General features: G+C 41.8%; 1 protein-coding gene across 3 annotated transcripts in view; it reads left to right on the forward strand.

The window, feature by feature from the left end:
* The window catches only part of ugt8 (UDP glycosyltransferase 8), a 47403-nt gene that overhangs the window by 13757 nt on the left and 12706 nt on the right, over positions 1-20940 (forward strand). Inside the window, exons 1-2 of one of the 3 annotated variants that reach the window (XM_086211545.1) lie at positions 11695-11942; positions 17513-18345. In XM_086211545.1, coding sequence (XP_086067671.1) covers positions 17515-18345 — 831 coding nt within the window. In that variant the 5' untranslated portion in view covers positions 11695-11942; positions 17513-17514. Of the gene's footprint in view, positions 1-11694; positions 11943-16815; positions 16891-17512; positions 18346-20940 lie in introns of those variants that run through there. The other 2 variants (XM_086211547.1, XM_086211546.1) reach the window with 2 other exon arrangements.

A 20940-nucleotide genomic window follows, 5' to 3' on the forward strand; every position in this document is an offset into this window, starting at 1 on the left:
TTAGCTTAATGTATTCATATTATTTTTAGAACATAAAATATGCTGCTCTTAAGATTTTTTTTTATACATTTATGTGTCTTAAAAATGGAAGTCGCTAACAAGCTTCATACAGACTACAGTGACTGAACAAGGCTACGGTGTATGCCTCGGAGATCAAATGTCATCATGCTGGAAACAGAAGAAATGCAAAGCTGGCGGTGGTGAGGTTGAGGTCATCTGTCTGCGGTGTAGCTCACTGCTACCTAGCTTTAGCTTTTCATGTGGAGCTGTTGCTTTTGCACCTCAAAAATGACAAAAGTTGTGTTCGTTTGTGAAAACCAATGTAAGTCTCATCAGCTTTTCTTCGTCAAAGAGCTTATTTTCTTTAATGATCCCAAACTCATTGTAAACACTGTGCTAACCTCCAGCTGCGGGTCAGTGAGTGATGAGCCAGAGTTTTGGAGTGTCTCTCCGCTGAATCGTTTTAAACAGCTACACTTTGAAGCAGTAGATGTAGAAACACTGCTGAATCAGCTTCTGTGTGAAACGGACAGTTGGATGGGTGGCACATTTTACTGTAAAACACTGACCCCATCCATCCATTCAACCCTTTTCTATACTGCTAACCTGTTGAGGGTTGCAGGGGGTGGGGGCTGGAGCCTATCCCAGCTGATGTTGGATGAGAGGTGGGGTTCACCCCATCGCAAGGTCATCAGGAGCAATTAGGGGTTCAGTATCTTGCTCAAGGACACTTCGAACTGGTCATGGGGGGAAGTGAGGATCAAACCAGCAACCCCTCAGTTTTTAGGCGGCCATGCTACCTCTGAGCTGCACCGCCCCCCCCAAAACACTGACTCTGTTGAGTTTATCTGCTCCTTGTATGTTACTGAATGCCGGCAAGTTTGAATCAGACGCTCTCGGCAGTTAACATTGTTGGATTCTGCGTAACAAGCAAAGTGTCATAATGGCGTAGTCATTTTTACGCTCATATTGTGTAACTGCTGTGCAACAGTTCCTCTGGTCTCACTCAGTATAAACTGAGCCGTTAGCATCACCGTGGCAACTTTTAACAGCAGTAAAAACTTCCTGGCTGATTCAGCTGAGCTGAGGTGTCAGCCTCTATGATGTCCGTGGTGTTTACCCAACTCTTGAACCGCATGTTGGATTATAAAATTTTGACCTGAACTCGTATTATTGTTCACATTGTGTTTGATTGTGTATGTGAGCAACGAGCCGGAGTCTTTTGCTTGTCTCTATGCTGGGACCAGTCTGCCCCGTGTATGTCTCATTTATGGATATACCAGTCAAGCAGCTTGTCATGTTTATTCCCATAAAATATGGAAATGCGCCTCTCGTCTCTGCATGTTTTTGTTAATTTTTCTGGACATCTTAAATGGGCCTGGGTGGGTTAGGGATAACTGTGCTCTGTGAGTGCTCCTCTAGTTTCTCCCATGTTTCTGCTCAGTTGTCTCAAGGGAGCCGCTCAGGCTTGCTTGTACAGTAGTGACTCATGGGAGCGTTTCAGTCACATTCCTGGCAGAGGTTAGCTCAGGACTACAAACTGATGCTTTAAGATAACATGGTCTCCATGGGAGATGCACCTAAAGGACCCACTCGGAATGATATATGGGGGCGGGTGGAACCACTCCATGATCAGGAAGTCCTTTCCGGGACTTACAAAGCCTCAGATTGTGTTTTGGAAGGGGTGTGTGTGTGTGTGTGTGTGTGTGTGTGTGTGGTGGTGGTTCTTTTTTCTCACCTACTGGAGGCCTTCACTAGTGTAAACACTAGTTCTCATGGGGAAAAACAGGGGCAAAATGAAATGTCTGAGCTCCTGGTTAAGATGAAGGATGAGTCTTGGTCAGGTCAAGGACAGGATCAGGGTTTGGCTTGGGTTCAAGTATCCACATGAGTGGAAGATGTATGTAACATCCCGACAAGATTCACACAAACTGCTGTGATTGGATGGAAAGGAGTGTATGAAAGGCCGTTGAGATTTTAGAGGGGATCTACGTTTGTTTCATTTCTCATTTCTAAGTAGTTCCCTTTTCCCATGCAGTTGTTGGGTTGATACAATGATGTTCTATTTCCCATTTTATACAGATGAACTGACTCTCGGGGGGACGGGACGGTGAAAATGAGACTGAGAAACCTGTGAATCAACTTCAAACTTGTGTTCATATGACATGAATTCTATGTAGCTGGCTGTCAGGGGATATTTAACCTCATTTTTAGGTTTTTAGTGCATCTTATTAACAAATCAGACTCACATGAGGGGAAAAATTATCATCTGGCATGGTTTCTTGGACATTCCTGGACCTATAAAATACAGTAAAGGGTCAAGTTGTTCTGACTAAAGAGTTAATGATGTAATTTGTCATATGTTCAGAATTAGAGTGAGTATCAGCCTTTTGCAGGAAGGATGTGCTGCTTAGTGTAAGATGCTGTGCTGCTGGCCAATAAATTCAAGCTCTGAGAGCATTTCAGGTACAACAATGCACCATATTTTGTCTTAAAAGGAGTAATAACAATCGTTTGTGGCATTTTTTTTCGAGCATTTATTTTTGAATAGGCGAACGTTGGGACCCAGCAGCTGAACCTATCATTTCAGTTTGACTGTTAAACTGCAACAGAATCTTTGTGGTTGGGACAGCTGCCTTATTATCTCCCATATTTGGTGTTTTGATGATAACTGGGGGCAGCATCATCTAACATGTTTCCCCACTATATCCTGTTGTGAGGGTTGAGATTACGGTTAATTATGGATGCTTAGCAAAACATTGTGCTCCTTCTCTAGCTTCAATTTCTTCTCTTGTTTATTGAGGTTTTTGCTGTAATTCATCGCACGTCAACAATTGAACGAGATGAGAAGAAAAGAGGAAGAGAACCAAAAGGGTGAGCAAACATGGTGAGCCACTTCAAGGGCGCATTTCCGCTGGCTCACTTCAGCTCGGGTTAGGTGGGGTTGGGTCGGTCAAGTGTATTAATATCATTAACAAGCACTAGAAAGACAAGCCTGGTGGTCAGAAGGGTCAGGACGTTATTATGCACAGTTGCTGTAGAAACCAACTGTGGTCTCAGCTTAACATCGTATTTTTAAGTGGCTGTGGAAAAGCGGTGTGTGTGTGTAGGGGGTGGGGGGGCATGTGGAAATGATATATTTCAGATATTTGAAAGTCAAATAAGGATGAGGTATGACCGCAGCAAAGTGTGTGTATCATCGAGCGTGCCTGGCTGAGATGCTAAACGGTCTGCAGCAAATATACACACACAGGTACACACGAGTACAGAATGTGAGCTTGGTGTTCTCTGACAGGAAGTGTGAAGTATGTAAACAGGAAGCTGTTTGTAGAGCAGCTATCGTGCTAGTAGAGTCTGAACAAAGCTTTCACATGAACGCCATGAGGATGACAGTGGGATGGCAGTAGTTGTGGGGTTGACGTGTCTACTATGGGTTACAGTAACCATGTATTTTCTTAAAATTTGTAGTTAATTGAAGTGGTAAAGAGGTGTGTGCATGTGTGTGTGTGTGTGAGAGAGAGAGAGATATAGAGAGAGAGAGTGTGTGCGTGCGCGTGTGCATGGTGTGCGTGTGCGCATGCACCAGCCCAGGGGGGTTCATACATTATTCAGTCGCAGACATTAAAGATGTAGATGTGGTCAGAGACATATGCAGGAGAGCCACACGGACCGCTCATACTGGCAAACAGACATGCACACACACACACACTCACTGACCATGCACAGTTTCAATCTCTTTATTTTTCACCGTAGAAGAAATCCATGATCATACATAATAGCCTCCATCTTGACACAGGCAGAGATGAGGGAAGAGACGAGGTCATGAAAAATAGGACAAAAGCAACATAATGTGAGTGAGCGTGTTTTGATGGGAGAGGCATGAAACGTGTCTCAAGAAGCGAGGATTTCACAGCTCAGTGACTGTCACAGTGCACCTGCTCACTGAGGTGGTGGGAGGGAGGAAATGAGAGGAGAGAGGGAAGGTAAAGAGATTTGGGGTAAAGTGGGTAGAACAATCCATCAAGAGAGAATTAGAGAGTTTACCAGAGGAATAGAGGAATTACACATGATTCTGCAAGCTAAAATCAAAATGTCTCCACAAATTTGGCTTTTTGAGTGTAGGCATGATCATTTTGAAACAAAAAAGGCCCTTTTCAATCCGTTTCCACCATCAGCTGCATATAGAATCTGTTTAGTGAAGTCAATGCAATTGTCCTCAACATGCATTTTTTCTAATAGCCAACAGGGGGTGACTTCTATTTGTGACTGAAGTGTGATCGCATAGAAGTCCATGAGAAAATGACCCATCTTCTCAGTTGATTTGTAGCCTCAGTATGTCCCAACCTGACCTGGTACCTCTCTTGATTTCTGTGTGTGTGTGTGTGTGTGTGTGTGTGTGTGTGTGTGTGTGTGTGTGTGTGTGTGTGTGTGTGTGTGTGTGTGTGTGTCTTCCTAGAAGCTCCTCTCACCCAGATTGATCACCAGCAAACTGTCAGGTGCTCTCAAGCCAGTCAAAGCTCTATTTAAGCCTCAGTCACTCTCAAGCCTTCACCAGATTGTCTTGTGTTTTTGCCAAGTTCTCAACACTTACAAAGCCTCTAACCATCTACTTACATTCATAGACTACCAAGATTGCTGCCAAGCACTTGCATGTATTTCTGTTATGCCGATTGTTGTTTTTTTTTATATTCTATTTTTGCGGCTGCCAGAATTTGTTTCGATCTTTTATTCATTTTCATTTCATGTGCTCCTGCTGCCCAAGGTGTCTGACACGATAAATACGTTCATTTAATGGTCTCAACCGTGCAAGTGTTTCAAGTCGAATGCAGCATGGCGTTCATTTTGTAAATCGTGGTTCCCTTTAGAGTAAAAATGAGAATGACACCTCGCTATCGTGGTGTCACATTCAGCCCCTCTCACCTCTCCAGCTCCGCTGTCTCATCCAAATATGGTGACAAACAAATGCGTGACACTTGCTCTATCTACCGCTTGAAATAAATATTCCTACTACTACTACCACTAAAATATTATAATACCTTCAGTTCTCTTCCAGCGATGATGGTGAAACAGTAAACTGAGATGCGGGAACTGGAGCCACAAATATAAATGTTATATTTAGGCGATGCACCAACTGATAAGATATTTTATATATCATGTTCTTATTTACCTTGTAGTGTCTCAGAAATAACTCTTTCAAAGCCCTCCAGTCCTCCATCACGCTGTCTGTGAATAAACTCTGTCATAAAGATCAATCTCATTTCAGACGAGCCCTGCCGTTGATTGTTCATTGATATCATAATACCACCATAAATTGGTGCACACTTGGTGATATTAAAATAATTAAAATATTTACATCTATGAATTATTTTCCCTCCATTTTTAAAGAGACTCTAATTTTCTGTGCCAATTTTCTTTCTTGCATGCCCCTTCCCTCCATCATGGTAGGAAGGTCATTTAAAAAAGCTGAAATCGAGAGACGCTGAACTGCATCTAAATGTTTAATTGGATTTCATGAAATATTTGTTCTTTACAGAAATTAAACCTTTGAGTTTCACTGCACCTACAGTAACTGTTTTGTGTAGTTTGTGCTGGGAGTGATGTCAGCAGATGAAGACTTTTTAAAGGTAAAGACCTTGCAGTTACAAATGAAAATGTTGTTTGTGTGTGGAGAGAACTAGGGAGAGAGAGAGAAAAAAAGAAAGAGAGTGAGTGAGAGAGAGAGAAAGAGCCAGAGAGGTGGTAGGTTGAATGTGTTATCTTGCCAAGGCAGACGTTTGCAGCGTAGCTGTGACTGCAAAAGGTCAGTACAAGTCCTGTGTTTTAGCCTCAGGATGAAGCCTTAATAGCAGAGTAATGACAGAGAAGGAAACTGCAAAGAGGAGATAAGGAATACAGAAACAAAATGGCTATCGCTGAGAAGGCTGATTACAGAGCCGGTGGGTGAGCATAGGTGAGGAAAAGATGAGAAAGGGAGAGAGAGAGAGAGAGAGAGAGAGCGAGAGACGTGAAAAGGAGTGATACAGGAAACACAAGGATTAATTTAAATGAATCTCTTTGGAGTGACTTATGTGACCCAAAAACACTGCACACCCGTCAGTCACTTCTTGTTATCGTGTTGTGTGCGAGGGAGAAACATAGCAACTTTTCTCAACCACTATAACTGCATTGTTGTTGTGACTTCAAGGTAGTATTTCCAATTTGTTGCGTGCAAAATATATCAGCAGTCCCAAGGTTTCAGGTCAGACGACAGAACAGGCGTTTGTTGTAACCCTGTGAAATTTGCTACATTTACATCAAGCCAGGAGGGGGGGCATTTACCGCATGGTGGAGGGGGTGGGGGAGAGGATCCCTGCAGCCTGATTTTGTCTCTTATCATGTTACTGTATATCTTTAGTGTATTTACACTGCGTATCTGCATTGTTCTTATCTTTTTATGATGTTTTTATTTGTTCTTATTTGTTTTGTTTTTTTCATCATTGGAGGAAAAGTGACCTGGATGGATTTCCTTCAGGGTCAATAAAACGTCATCTCATGGAAAGAGTGAGGTTGAGCTATATATGGTATCAGTTGGTGAAAAAACAAAACAAAACAAAACACAAACAACAAAAATTCGATAACGTGGTATCATGAAAAACACATTTTACTTGTAATAAGCCAATCTGCTGATAAAGTTTATGTACTTGTTACTATTCAAAATGAGAATCTAAGTGTTAAAAGAAAAAACGTTCAGACTTCAACTACAAATACGCTTGACAACACTTTAGTGGTTGCAGTGACAAAGTTTGTAGTTTTGCTGGTGGTATTTGTTCTCCCCCTAGTGGTGACTTCTAAACATTACAAAGACAACTGCATTTTATTATGACTTTTACAGTGTGAAAGAAGTACAGGTTCTTCTCGCTCTACCTCTTGAGTTTAAGTTGAGAAAGCAGGCGAACGGGGGTTAAAAACACGATCCTGCTGTTTGAAGAGTGTTTTTTTTTTCTTATTTTTCTTGTTTTCACTTTAAAAACACATCAGATGTAATATTTCTATTATTTTTGAAAGGAAGGAGGAAGGCAGTTTCAAAACTGCACAAAAAAGTTTCAGATTGTGTGATCATTAAATTGCGGGTTTCAAGATAGCTCTCGATGGTGATGCTTTAAAAAAAAGGATTTTACAGAAATATCCAACAAATGTGTACTGTGCCATTAACTGAATCGTGTATGTAGTTGCTAAAAAAAAGTTATTCATCTTACAGAAATGGTTCCATTTTTCATGTATGATCTGTTTTGTTATTGCTTGGTGCAATTCTAAATGTTGGTAAATGTGTTAATTAAAACTTGTACATTGCAGTTGAGAAATATTCACAATATTCTGTGCTATAATCACATTATGATTTTTTTTAACCAAATTTTACCACATGAATGTGTATAAATCGTTTTCTTATGTCACCAAAACCAGCTGGAAGTGACCTGGCTTAAGTAAGCATGTTTAAGACCAAGGGAAGACCTCTGATTAGAGGGCTTTACAGAACTGTTCTCAAGAACCGATCCTATTGCCAGAGTGAATAAATTCTAAAATAAACAACAAATCTCAAGGTGAATCAAAACAGTTGACAGATAAGACGCGGCTAGCGGCTCCACCCTGTTCATGCATGTTCCTGAATCGCTCCCGAGGGAGGGAGCTCATCTTCCCGTAGGATTTCATCAGGTTTTGTTTCTACCTGCTTCTCCGCTGCGCCAGCCTGAATGTTGAGCTGTCTGTTTGCCTGTTGTCAGGATCAAGTCCAAAAACTACCAGAAATATGGGGGAGGGGTAGAGCTAAGCAAGAACCCATTCACATCACACCCATGTTTTCAAAGAAGTATTACACTTCCCTTCATGAAAGAGTTCAAACATATCTTCAGATATTTTTTAGTATTTTTACTATAAGAGATGGTTTCAGCTTTGAATATGCGAATGAACGAGAGGGGCTCCAGGCTACTCCAGGAGCAACACAAGTAAACATGTACAAATATTTGCAGCATCCAGATGGCTCAACTTCCCCCGAGCTGAGCAGGTCATAACACAAACAACCTTCCAACCAAGGGCAGAAAAAGCCCCTCCCTCATCCTTATTTGTTTTGCCCATTGTTTATTGCGTCACATTTTCAATTTCCAAATCGTCACCTTCTTAAAATAATTACCTAAATCTTTTTTTGACTTTTTTTTTTACCCAAAACAACTCCTTGTGATATTTTGCCTCCAGTTTTTTGCGTTTTCTGAAAAACTTGAAAAACGACTTTGGTGATTGTTTGAAGAAGGCAAAGAAATGAAACCTACTAATATTTAGCTTCACTTTTTAGCAAAACAACTCGTCGCCATTAAAACTTGCGTTAGTTGATGGAGCGTTTTTTTTTTTTATCAAGCGTATAAATGACATCACTACCAGTGAAATGAATCTGCACCTTGGTTGAAAATGTCAAATCCAGCTCCTTCGATCCAGCTAGAGGCCATGTTTACCCTGACAACCGCTGAGTCACAGCCACAAAACTGCTCCAGTCAAATTTTTTAGATGCTTCAGTCAACCATGAGTGACACACACACACACACACACACACACACACACACACACACACACACACACACACACACACACACCTCTCCTGGTGCATATTTTAGTTAATCCAGGATTATTTAATTTATCAGACTCTGCTCTGGCAAAAAGGTTTGTGAAATACCCAATTAAACCAGGGAAGGACGGAGATTAAATCTAGCAATTTGAATGTTTCTCTATATTTTATCATATCTGTCATTGATATAATCTTCAAATATTCATCATGTGACAGCGCATTTCGTTACTTCCCTGCTGCATTCTGATCAGGATAACTGTCATTGAAGTAGACAACATAGCTCTTGACATGTATGCAGACACTGAACATCATATGTGACACCATTGTTACAATGAATTAAAATCTGATATGAACACATACAGTATTTCAAAGTTTGCTTTATGTGGAACTACAGATGACATATTAATAAATTATACTTGACTAACAACTTTGCAATTGCTAATAAATTATGAATTTCTAATAATAAGGAGGTTGTGTAAACACTCTAATCCGTACGTCTTCTTTCACAGCAACAGAACTGCAGTGTATATTTTGTTCCACTCTCTTGATTAATCATATGAATTCAAATGATATTCTAATTTTATATCTCAGCAGTATTTGGATCGTGACTTCAATGTAATTCCACTGTTTGTCCACTAGGGAGCAGAACAAAACATTTATTCTCAAATTTAGTGAAGATTGAGGCATAATTACAAGAACTGAGTGTTAAGTCCATCTCTGCAGCATCCTGAATTAATGGTGCCACATTCGCTGTTAACATCTGTTTGATTTCCACACCAACACGAGTGTGTTTATTTTATTGAGGTGCCTGATACATGTGCACTCCATCATTGCCTTGTGTGTGTGTGTGTGTTTTATTGGATTTTCCTCCATATGTCTTTGCCTCTCATCCTTTGGGCATGTTTCTGCGCTACCTTGGTTTCCAGAGTCATTCTCTGCTCTCTCAGCAACCTTTTTTCTCTATAAAATGCAAGGCTTTTTATTTTTTCTAACTAACACACACCTACACACATACACACAATGACCAACACCATCACAACTCTTCACGGGAGAGTTCTGTCATGCTCTTTGCAGATTGGGTGTCCCAGGGTGATTAACTATTGATACGGGGCTCAGGTAACACACCTGATATCTGAGGGGGGCAGGGAGAAAGAGAATAGCAGAGGAAGAGTGAGTGGGGGGAGGAAAGAGAGAGTGAAAATGTGTCAAGGGGTAAATTGGGAGAGACTTAGGATGGGAAAGAGGGAAGTGCTCGCCAACTACCTGAATCTATGTTGTTGTTGTTGTTGTTGTTTTTTAAATGTTTTTTGTGGATTGGAGGTCTGAGTGGATGCTTGGAACAGCCAATCCCTGCGCCACATTTTGTGATGGCTCGGGGCATAGCTGAGGAAATGGGACGGCGAGGGCTCGGTGAATGTGTTGAGCAAGCGTGTCAGAGAGAGAGAGAGAGACAGACAGACAGACAGAGAGAGAGAGAGAGAGAGAGAGAGAGAGCAACAAATAGAGCACTGTTAGAAAAGAAACATCTACTTGTCTTTAACTACACACATCAGGGTTCTGCTCTCTGACACCCATCCCCCAATTACTTGGCATTCCCCTCAATATAAGTGTGCAAATGCATGTTTATCATGTAAACATACTTCTTTGTGTGTGTGTGTGTGTGTGTGTGTGTGTGTGTGTGTGTGTGTGCCTGTTAAGTCCATGTGTGTTAGCACATTTGCCTGACTCCCATAATTATTTACACTCTATCCATTCTGTCTGATAAGCATCTGTCTGTTTGAAGGTGAGGAGTTAACCCATGCCCTATTTTATTAGCCCCCCCCCCCCCCACACACACACACACTTTCTAATAAGGTACCTTTACAAAGTGTTTATGACATTAACTAGTTCAAAAATGTAGCTGTGAATCATAACACAGTTTTAGATTGCCATGCTGCGGGCCGCCCCTTTGGTTGTTTCATCAAACAAATAATCCTCAACACCGCTAAGTACACACACTTTCAGTGACATTCATTTCAATTTTGATTGGTTGTTTGGATTGGATTTTTTTAAAATCTTCCCTCCGTTTTATTATATTTTCTATATCTCCTCATATCAGAACATTTTCTTTACTTGGTGAAACAGTAAATGGTGTAATTTTTTTTTGTCACTCTGGGCCCATTGGAATATTTGGGTTTCTTTCCTCAGCTGCATAATCTTGTTTAGGACTGCATGTCGTATTATTTTGACAGCAGCGTTTAGTCAGAAGAAAAACGCTTCTGTTTAATCTCTAAACACTGAATGACATTTTGATTAACAGTTCACAAATTGTTGCAGCTCACAACTAAACCAATTTATGAATCGATTACCTGACAGCCAGAAGATTATTGTACCAAGTATTGATCACAATATCATTAAAATAATGTGTTTTTTTTTTTTTACTTCAAGCTTTTCAGCCTCCAAGATTGAGTGAAATCTTTTGGATGCGTCTTCATCAAAGTCTTGTTTTGCTTTCTAGGATGTTGCCTTGGTGCATTTTTAAAATCCAAATAATCAAATTCTGCTTTTACAAATCAGTAGGTAATTAGATCACATCCTCAATTCATAAGGCAAGAAATACCAAAATAGCACAACCTACACAGCATATAAATGAACAAGTGCAGTGAACACCTTTTTTTTTCTCAATACACTTCCATGACTTTCTCCAGACTTTTGGAATAAACTATGGACAACACATTCTCTGAAAACACGTGAAATTTGAAAATTTACCAGGAACGAAAGTTAATCACAAGAAACACGATTTGACACTAAATATTCGTCTATCAAAGTAAATATTAACCAAAATTTTCTTCCACAACGTTTCAAACCATTTTTTTTTTTTTTTCATGGCAGTGGGAACGTTGGTCAAAGAAAAACACAGACGGGAGACATGACCTACTTTATCAGCCCAAACTTTATGCCCCATCTACACACACACACACACACACACTATAAATGCTGACAAAACAACAAGGAGGGCGTCACCTGTAACTGACGCAAAAAACAACCTCAATGTAGGCCGATACTCGCCGCCTTTATTGTGCTTTTACACCACCCATCCACTCGGTGGTTTTTTTCCCCCCCTGCCTGTTGCCACTCCCTGCCTTTCCATCTGGCAGCTCGGCTGTAGTCCCGCCTTCCACCGTCCCTGTCACACGCACTGGCTGGGAGTTCAATATTCCCTCTGACCGTCTTCGATACCCGGGGACCCTTTTGACTTTTAATGTATTTTCCCCCCATTATCCTGACCACATTTTCGTCCCACCTTCACTCGTCTTCCCGACATTTAGGACTACTGTGCTCTCTGTCCTCCTCTGCAGCGTGAAGTCTCAAGGTAAGTCAGGTAAACACCAGGCGCGTCGCAACAGGTGGAGCAGCAACTCTTCTCTTCCTTTTCGCCCTCCCCCTCAACTTCGAAGCGTCAAACTGCAAATATTCAACTGTTAAAGTTAAAAACTTTGAAATCTGAGCCGATTTTTTTTTTTTTTTTTTACACAAACCTGACAACTGAGAGGCTCAGGTGTTGCCAGGTTGCTGTGTTGCGTTCAAGTCCTTTAACCACTACTAGCAAGAGAGAACTTAGCCCCCCCACCCCCACCTTGGTTTATGTAACTTTTTTTCGAGAAATTAAGGAAAATATCCATGTTTGAAGCGATTTCTCATTTTGACCTTTGCTCATCCTTTCACCGGGTCCGTGAAAAGTGGCCTGGTAGTTTTTGCACAACAAAAATGATAAAAATGAAACTACCGAAAACGTCTTAGGCGAAGGCAACAAGTGTTACTGCAGGCCGCTTCAATGACAGTTTCTGTGTAAAACCATAAATCATTTCAAATGATGTTTGTTTTTTACGTTTTTAAATGTTGCCAAATGGCTCTTTAAGCAGATTGATTCTATCTTTTTTTCTCTGTTGACGTCCTCAGGGAGCTTAGACTACTGTCGGAGCATCTCTTACTCTATAAACGCGCTAAATAACTTTGCATCGGGATGAAGACGAGCAAACACTACGAATTCCGGCCATGTTGAAACATAATGATCCTCGACTTTAAATTCACTACCCTAGCTCGACATTTATCTACTCTTTAAACCCATGATAGCAGTGTTTTCATGTTGCACGAATCCAAAAACATCACCTGACAGGTGACAAGGCACCTTCAGCTCCTCTATCAGAAATATAAGACCAGCAAACATCCCAGCATCCCTCCCTCCGCTTTAAGGTTGTTGAATGATTGTGGTGAATTCCATCCATCTTGAAGTCTTCAACTGAAATTGTGTGAAATGAGTTATTAACCGCTGCTAATTTTTGAGTGATGAATGAATAAGCACATATTACGACATTGTGCTAAAACCTGACACCTGCTTGAAACAGAAATTCATGTTTGTTTCCTCTTCGGTGGACTGCTGTCTGTTGTTGACAGCTGTAAGTCAGGGTGTTTTTGTTTCCCTGCTTATTCAAATATTGTTAGTGTTTGATACTGAATCTGGTAAACACAGAGCCCGTCAGACCTGTTCTTGCATGTTGGTGGTTTGTTGAGTTTAGAATATTCAAGTTAAAGGAAATGCTTCATCCTGTTAGCGCTAATAGTCGAAAGGGAGAACGGGTTGAGTAGAGTTGTGAATTAAAAAAAAAAAAAAAAAAGGTTAAGCGTTTAAGAAGAAAAGGGTCCTTCCTTGTGTACAGTAGAAGTGCAGGTGAAGCTTGAAGTGATAAAAGAAACTGTGTTGCCACTACAAACACACTCTCATGTGTCTTGGCAGTGAAAGCAAACAGTTTTTTTGTTGGTTTTTTTTTTTTTATCATGTTCAGTTAGTTTTCAACAAAATTCCAGCACGGGCGGTTGTAGCATAATTTTTCTCTGCGGTGCGGGAGGCGACGCCTGTAGATTTAAGTTATATAAGAGCTGACATTCTTAACCCTTTGGATTAGATTTACCTTTTCACTAAGTCACACACTCAGATATTTTTGCGGCAGTCGTTGAAATGCAGTGACAGAACTGAGCTATCTACACACACATTTGGTTTTCTAATCAGTATTTGACTTCTGATAGGATGAAAGTTTCATGCAACGAACAATGACGGTGTTACACATAATAGCTTATGCTTGTTAAAAATTAGTCCCTTTGTCCCTTACGCGCTGTGACCCCAAAGCTAAACATTTGGCGACAAGTCGAGCGAACGTTCAAACTTGTCCTTTTAAAGAATGTATAATTTCTTCCAGCCGGTGAGCCCTGCACCAGTTAGTCATGCCCCATTTGAAAGATGTGAGGCAACATTAACACCTATGGCTGATTCGTCTTTGGCTCGATATGAGTTCATAGAAGTAGCAGCTCCCCCCTCTCGACAGGGGGCATGGAGCTAATGACCCCCCACTGAGGCAGTAGTAAAGCCTCTGCTCCTGCTGTGCTAAATCAGAAAAGAAAAACATGTTAGGCTAGATTGTAGAATTAGAGAGTGATTATCACCGTCTAGTCGCAGTCCTAATTACAGCGTTCTGCAGCCGAAGGGGAAGTTGGACAAACATCACCAATTGTGTTCTAGGATTGATCCGCTCTTGCATGATCTCAGTTTAAATACGTGGCTTTGCTATTTATAAAGGAGTATTTCATATGTATTAGTGCACACACCAAAGTACACAGGGCAGGAACCATAGCAAGGACCTTGTTAATTTAGTTATTCATTTTGCTAATAATTTACCACAGTGCAGCCAGGACCATATCATCTTACTTCAATGAAACAAATACTGCATGTTCTTAGCCTCTGTTGCCACAGTTACAGGGTGTTGGTGTATGATATTCTCTTGGTATCTGAGCTGGACAAAGCAAAAGGAACCATATTTTCAGATGAGATCAAGTATATAAGTTATAGTGTTTGGACAAGTGCGTATTGACGGCGTCGTGACAGCTCATGATGGTTTAACACCTTTTTCCTTCTTTAACTTGTCACCCGTCTGACGTTATTGCGCTGATATATCTCTGCTTTCGCTCGCTGATCATCGGGATGCACCATCCTCTTATGATGAATGCAAAAAATATCTTGCTTTTACTCAGTTAGCCAAACATTCGCTTGTTCGATGGAGGTCAAACTCGGCCTGCAGAGTTTGGGTTCTGAGGAAGACAGCCATTGAGATGACAAACTGAGATAACAGACAAGATTCTTTGATGGCTTTGATGTTGTCTTCATGTGTATGCGGTTGTCAAAGCATTCGTGGAGGTTTATGATGTCAGAGACCCTGTGACCTGCCCCTCAAACAGTGAGCAATTCAAGGGACGTTGGCATGCGGTAATTAGAAAGTCAGAGCCATGAGATCAAAGTGAGAAGAAGGAGGGAGGGTCAGGGAGGATTTTGTGACGTCACACACCCCTCAACTAACAGGAACAAAGAGATCTTTTACAACTTCTTCATATTTAAGTCCATTTCCTCCTCTTATCTCCATCAATGAGATCACTTTTCTGTTGTTCTACATTTCCTATCCTTGAATTCTCTTCATCCAGATTGTTTCCTCAGCTCACCTGCGCGCAGGGTAACCAGACTCCATTCTTAGTAATTCAAGTCATGACGCATCACAATCCTCGGTAGACGGTTGCTGGTTACTATAGTTACTATAGTTACTGTCAACAGTCTGAGCTGAGAAGTGTTTGTAACGATATCCCCGGGACAATGCGTGGTAAAATGGTGGCTACCTTGATATTTCCTCCCACCAGCTGTGTGTGGACAAGCAGGTGGTGGGTGTAAGCCTGTTTAGATGCCATTGGGAGAAACAATGTAGGCCGTGCTATTTGATATAGATTCATACGCAAGCATGACAACAAAAGATATTGCTCATGAGAGGAAAATGTAAAGAGAGGTGTCGTGTTTGAAGGACAGGTTGAAAGTTAAGAATCCCATTTTCATATTTTTTCTAATTTCAGGTTTTTGCAATGTGGTATGAAATGTAATGTCCTCGCATAGAAAAGGCAGTTTTGGGTGTTAAACTTGTGACTTGTCCTGTTTTTATTGCAAAACGTGACCACCGAAGGTCATGTGTGATTATGTGAGGCAGCACAAAGGGAAGCAACAGGGCACCACTGCATCATACGCGGATTTTCTGTCCCTGGAGAGTTTATGGTGTAGCCAGAGATATAGACAGGTAGAGAGAGACGTGATGGCGCGCTTGTGTCTGTGTCCCATGGGCGTTGTTGCTGCACCAGTCCCGTTTCAGCAGCAGGTCCTGAGATTGAGACGATGGGTGACGTGAGCACGAGCATAGATTATGTTTTTGTGGTGAAGTAAATCTTGGATTCATCATTCAAACAGCTTCACAACATTTTGAAATTTTAAAGACATTTTCAGATGGACAAATCAGGAATCTATCTCTTATCCGTCCGTCTGGTCTCACCGCTGTGGTTTTCGAACCTTTCGACAGAAATTTAAAGACAAGTGATAGCATGAATTATAAATTAAAATTCTGGGTGCACGATGATATCGCTGTGTCATCTGTATCAGCAGATATTGGTGATTTTTAAATTCTATTGCTATCAGTCAGATCGTCGATATTAATACAGCAAATGGAGATTAGTTTCTTCATCTTTGCTTACTGTTTATAATGGAGCAACATCAATGAGCAATGGGCTTTTACAGATGTTACCCTCTGCTGTGTTGACTGTATTTAAAAGTTGTATCTACTGGGGCTGCACCCTAAATGTTGATGATCTCAATCGCTGGACAACAACATGGCAAGCTGCAATGTTCGCCGTCTTCAATTAACTGAATTCATGATGGGAGTGGAAGACAGCATGACACAGAGCAGTCAGATCCTCTCTGTTCACTGCTACCAAGCTCCCTGCTCTGGCTCTGAGCGCAGCAAAGTTGTCAAAACTACTTTAAAGCGGACTTTTGCGGAAGCTCCTGTACTTGTCTGGAGTGATTGATTCTTACGGCCTGTCAGCAGCCCTGCAGATAAAATGCTCTGTGAGTTGCAAAGCCACCAGTGTCATTCATACATTTTTTCCCTCTAAAGATCAGTGCATTTCTCAAGGCGTCCCTTCCTGTGGAGGAGGATCACATGGTAGCCACTGTACATGTCAAAGAGCATGAAAGTATATGGGACTTCATCATGAGGTCTCAGCTGTTGATGATTAATCCAAGTGAGAAGTAGTGAGAGTTGGTACATAAGACCCAGGCTATAGTATGGTGGTATGATAATGCCTCTTTGTGCCTGTGTTTGTGAATAGAGAGGAGGGAGGTTTAGAATGACGCTGGTGCTACCCACGCCGAGGCAGTGACGGCTGCACAGAGGGACGAAGAGGTGAAGGAAGGCCTGCAATCAAAATGCAGTGGAAGAAAGGAAAACTTATATTTGATAGACAAGCAAGATGATTACATCAAAATGTTAGCACTCAGATAGACTCTGTACTATAAATATGAAGCAGTAATAAAGTAATAAAGATAACAAAGATAAAATGTTACACACAGGGCTTACGGGTGATATTAACCAGCGCCAATATCCGCTGAGTAACAGACTGGCTTCTGGTCAGAATTTTTCAGAAAAAGACTTCCAACACAGCTCAAAAGCACAATAGTAATAATAAATTATTGCTGATTTTATTTTGAAGGCAAGATCACTGTCCTGGAAGTGATTTTGTGGGCCAGGTTAACGGCGGACAAGACAGACAAAAAAAGAGAGAAAATATTTCTTATTATTGCTATTGTCAGAAGAACCTTTTTCAAATTTGTTTAGTCAAGAAACTGTCCCACCCCTGGAAGTGCAGTACAGGCTAAAAACATTTTCTTTTTTTTCCTTTTCTTTTCTGCTATGTTTAGCTCATCCTTGAAAATGTCCTAGTCGTATATCTCAGGGTTAAATGTATAATGTATGCATGTTGTAACTGTCTGCAGCATTAACCGTGCTCCTGTCTTCATCATTTCAGCCATGCTCCTCCCCTCCTCACTACTACTCCTCCTCGGCCTCCTGACCTGGAGTCCCGGTTCATCATGGGCTGCTAAAGTCATCGTGGTCCCACCTATCATGTTTGAATCCCACCTCTATATCTTCAAGACGTTGGCCATAGCTCTACATCAGGAGGGCCATGAGACCCATTTTCTAGTTTCAGAAGGTCGTGAGGTGCCCCCCTCCCCTCACTACCACTTACAGCGGTACCCAGGGATCTTTAACAGCAGCACGGCTGACAACTTCCTCCAGTCCAAAGTCAGCAACATCTTCTCAGGCCGCCTGACGTTTCTGGAACTGTTTGATATTCTCGACCACTATTCTCAGAACTGTGATGCTGTAGTTGGCAGTGTGGAGGTAATGACCCGCCTCAAGCAGGCCAAGTTTGACCTGTTACTGGTCGACCCCAATGAAATGTGCGGTTTTGTGATCGCTCATATCCTGGGTGTGAAATACGCAGTGTTCAGCACAGGTCTGTGGTACCCTGCTGAAGTGGGTGCCCCTGCCCCACTTTCATATGTGCCCGAATTCAACTCATTGCTGACAGATCGCATGTCTTTGGTCCAGAGGATCACCAACACTGCAGTTTACCTGGTGCAGCGATTTGGAGTTCATTATATTGCATTACCCAAGTATGACCGGATAATGAAGAAATATGGAGTGAAGCCTCAAGTGGCCATGGCAGACTTGGTGCAGGGCAGCCGGCTGTGGATGCTTTGCACTGACATGGCTCTGGAGTTCCCCAGGCCCACCCTCCCACATGTGGTGTATATAGGAGGCATCCTCACCAAGCCCCCAAACCCACTGCCCCAGGTCAGTACTGACACCTGCTGACACACATGAGCACACGAAGCGGTCGCGTATACTGGAAGACATCATGTACCTCTGACTAAAGCCTCAATAATGCTCCCACGTTCTACAGTAAATACGTCCGTTCCCGACTATATAACCAAGATTGCCGTCATGGCTCTGTATAACTGTTACATTGGCGTGGATGTTACCACTAGGGAGCAGTTGAGAAGTCACACCCATCTCCTCCTAACAGTTTAGTTTCAGCTGTATGCTGGCAAGGTAAGAAATATGTCCTATACTGTACCAACTCATGCTACCTCTCCTTTATTTTATGATTTTTTTTAATTTCCCTTAAGAACGTATCCATAAGCTTTTAGGAAATTTGCGCAAATATTGTTGAAGGGGAGCCAGAAGGCTTTGTCTGTGTGGATGTGTAAATCTAATGCTGAGCATAAATGAGCCCTAAAAATGTGAAAATCACAACTGTATTCACATGTAGACCACAGATGTCACTGGTTTAGAAGGCAGGGTGGCAGGTCAGTATTTCCTACTGACCTTTAGTATGGCATACAGTACAAACCTGGGGAGAATTATCCCATTTGTAATTATATTTTATCCTAATTCGCGAGTAGAAAAGTGCACTCACACATCGACGTCTTTTTTTGTGCTTTGCCCCTTATCAGTGGTTGTCTGTTGACTCCCAAAGAGGTTGAACATTTACATAAACTGATTTTGTTTAATCTAGTCAGCTGTTTCTCTGTGACAGGCTTCAGTTATTCAGCCGAAGAATTTGTTTTGGAATAAAAAGATGTGTTAGCGCTTATCTCTCATTTCATTTGAAGCTGATGGTTAAAACCAAGCCACAGCTTGTTTCACTTAATAAAACAGAGTGAACTCTGACAGTTTGATCTAAGTGGTTCCTCCAACAGGGTGTGTTTTGTTTGTTCAAACCCAGCAGATCAAACTATGATCTAACTAGAAACTATGTGTGTAGTAGAAAAAATTAGCGCAAATAATCCTGGGCCCTTCCTCCTGTATTTATTATATTGGTATTTACCGTCTTGTGCTCGTGCTTGACATGTCCGACCGATATACAGAGAAAACATTCTCAAAGCTTTTGTAGTAACGCATTTTGGTTGTCTTGGATTTTTCTCAGTGTGAAAATGAGTCAAGGGGAAAAAGTGAGGTGTGAAAATGTCTTAACTCTCTCCACAGTCTGACTGTTTCTGTATTTTGTGTGTCGTTGCTTGCCCCCATTGTCCCTCCCATCAATTGGTATCTCTAATTATCACATCCTGCTACAAAGCAAGCTTTTATAGGCAATGCTTGGGTGAGGATGTGAGGATGCTTTGGGCAGAATGGACATGGTAGATTTTGCGCTGAGAGGGAGGGGAGTCATGGAGAGCAGAGGCGGATTGTGATGGGGGTTAGTCCAGAGTTCGGACAACGAGAGCGCAGGCTGTTGGTATCTACTGCGGGGGGTTTTGGAATGCTACTTCAGCCAATAGGGAGCATTGTGCCGTGATGTGTGGAGGGAGATAGAATGGAAGTGCAGGGAGAACGAGGTTATTGTTCTAGGCAGAGCTCTGAGGACACTGCAACTCTTTTTATGGGGTCACTGAGGCGGCCTTGTAGGGACAGTAAGGGCTGCACTGCTGGGACACAGAGCCTAGTGTGCCCCTGTGTTTGCGCCGTGCCAGGGCTGGTCTTAGCTGCCGCAGCTGGACCATTTACCTCCTTCCACATCGTTGTCCTCTGTCTCACTTCAACATGGCCTCTCCCTGATCACTCTTCACCTGCAGTCCCTCGACGCAGCCTTGTTTAACCTTCTCAAATAATAGCATACAATGCTAGTGCCTCCCAGAGCTGCTGCATGTCTCAGTTGTGCAAGGGGACAAGATTGCTTCCAGTGCATTTTTGACCAAGTTTTCTAGAAGATTATTTAAAGGTTAGAGGGGGATTTTTGGGAGGTCCCCACCAGACCAGGGCCCAGAACTACTGACTCTGTCCAGCCCCTGTGTGGCGGCTTTACCATCATCAGTCAAACACATGTAAAATTATGTTTAATGAGCTGTGTCACTGTAACTCACTCGAAGAAGCTACTTTACCCATCAGCGTGGATAACTCTTGTTCTAAAACCTCAGGGTTTTTGTCCCAGGAACAGACTCTTGGGAGGAGAAAGAGGATAGCCACTTAACCTATTTTCACATTTTTCAAATGTTACCACTACTCTTTATTACCTCAGGTCAGTTGGAAGTGATTTATGAGTAACACAGGCCTCCCAGACCAGTCCTTTTAAGACAAGTCTCAACACTCTGCAGCCATCTTGGCAACACCTCCAGGTAGATATTTCAGGCCAACAAGACCAGGCTCCTGTCTGTGTGCGTTTCATAAGAACTGTATTACACATTAAAAAAAATAAAAAAATAAATTGGTGACTTTGCCCAAAAAATAAGGCGTAAAATGACCTTTTCCCACCATTATACTTCACCTGTACCTGTACTACATATGGTTTAATCTTCACAATACAAACCTATTTTACCACTCCATCAGTGTTGTGCTGTGATTCATCATGTCTGACATTTGCTAAATCAGCACGACCACTAGTGTGAGACT

The sequence above is a fragment of the Aulostomus chinensis genome, chromosome 8 (assembly GCF_037954235.1).
Source record: "Aulostomus chinensis isolate RoL2024-O1b breed Wild chromosome 8, RoL_Achi_v1.0, whole genome shotgun sequence".
NCBI lineage: Eukaryota > Metazoa > Chordata > Actinopteri > Syngnathiformes > Aulostomidae > Aulostomus > Aulostomus chinensis.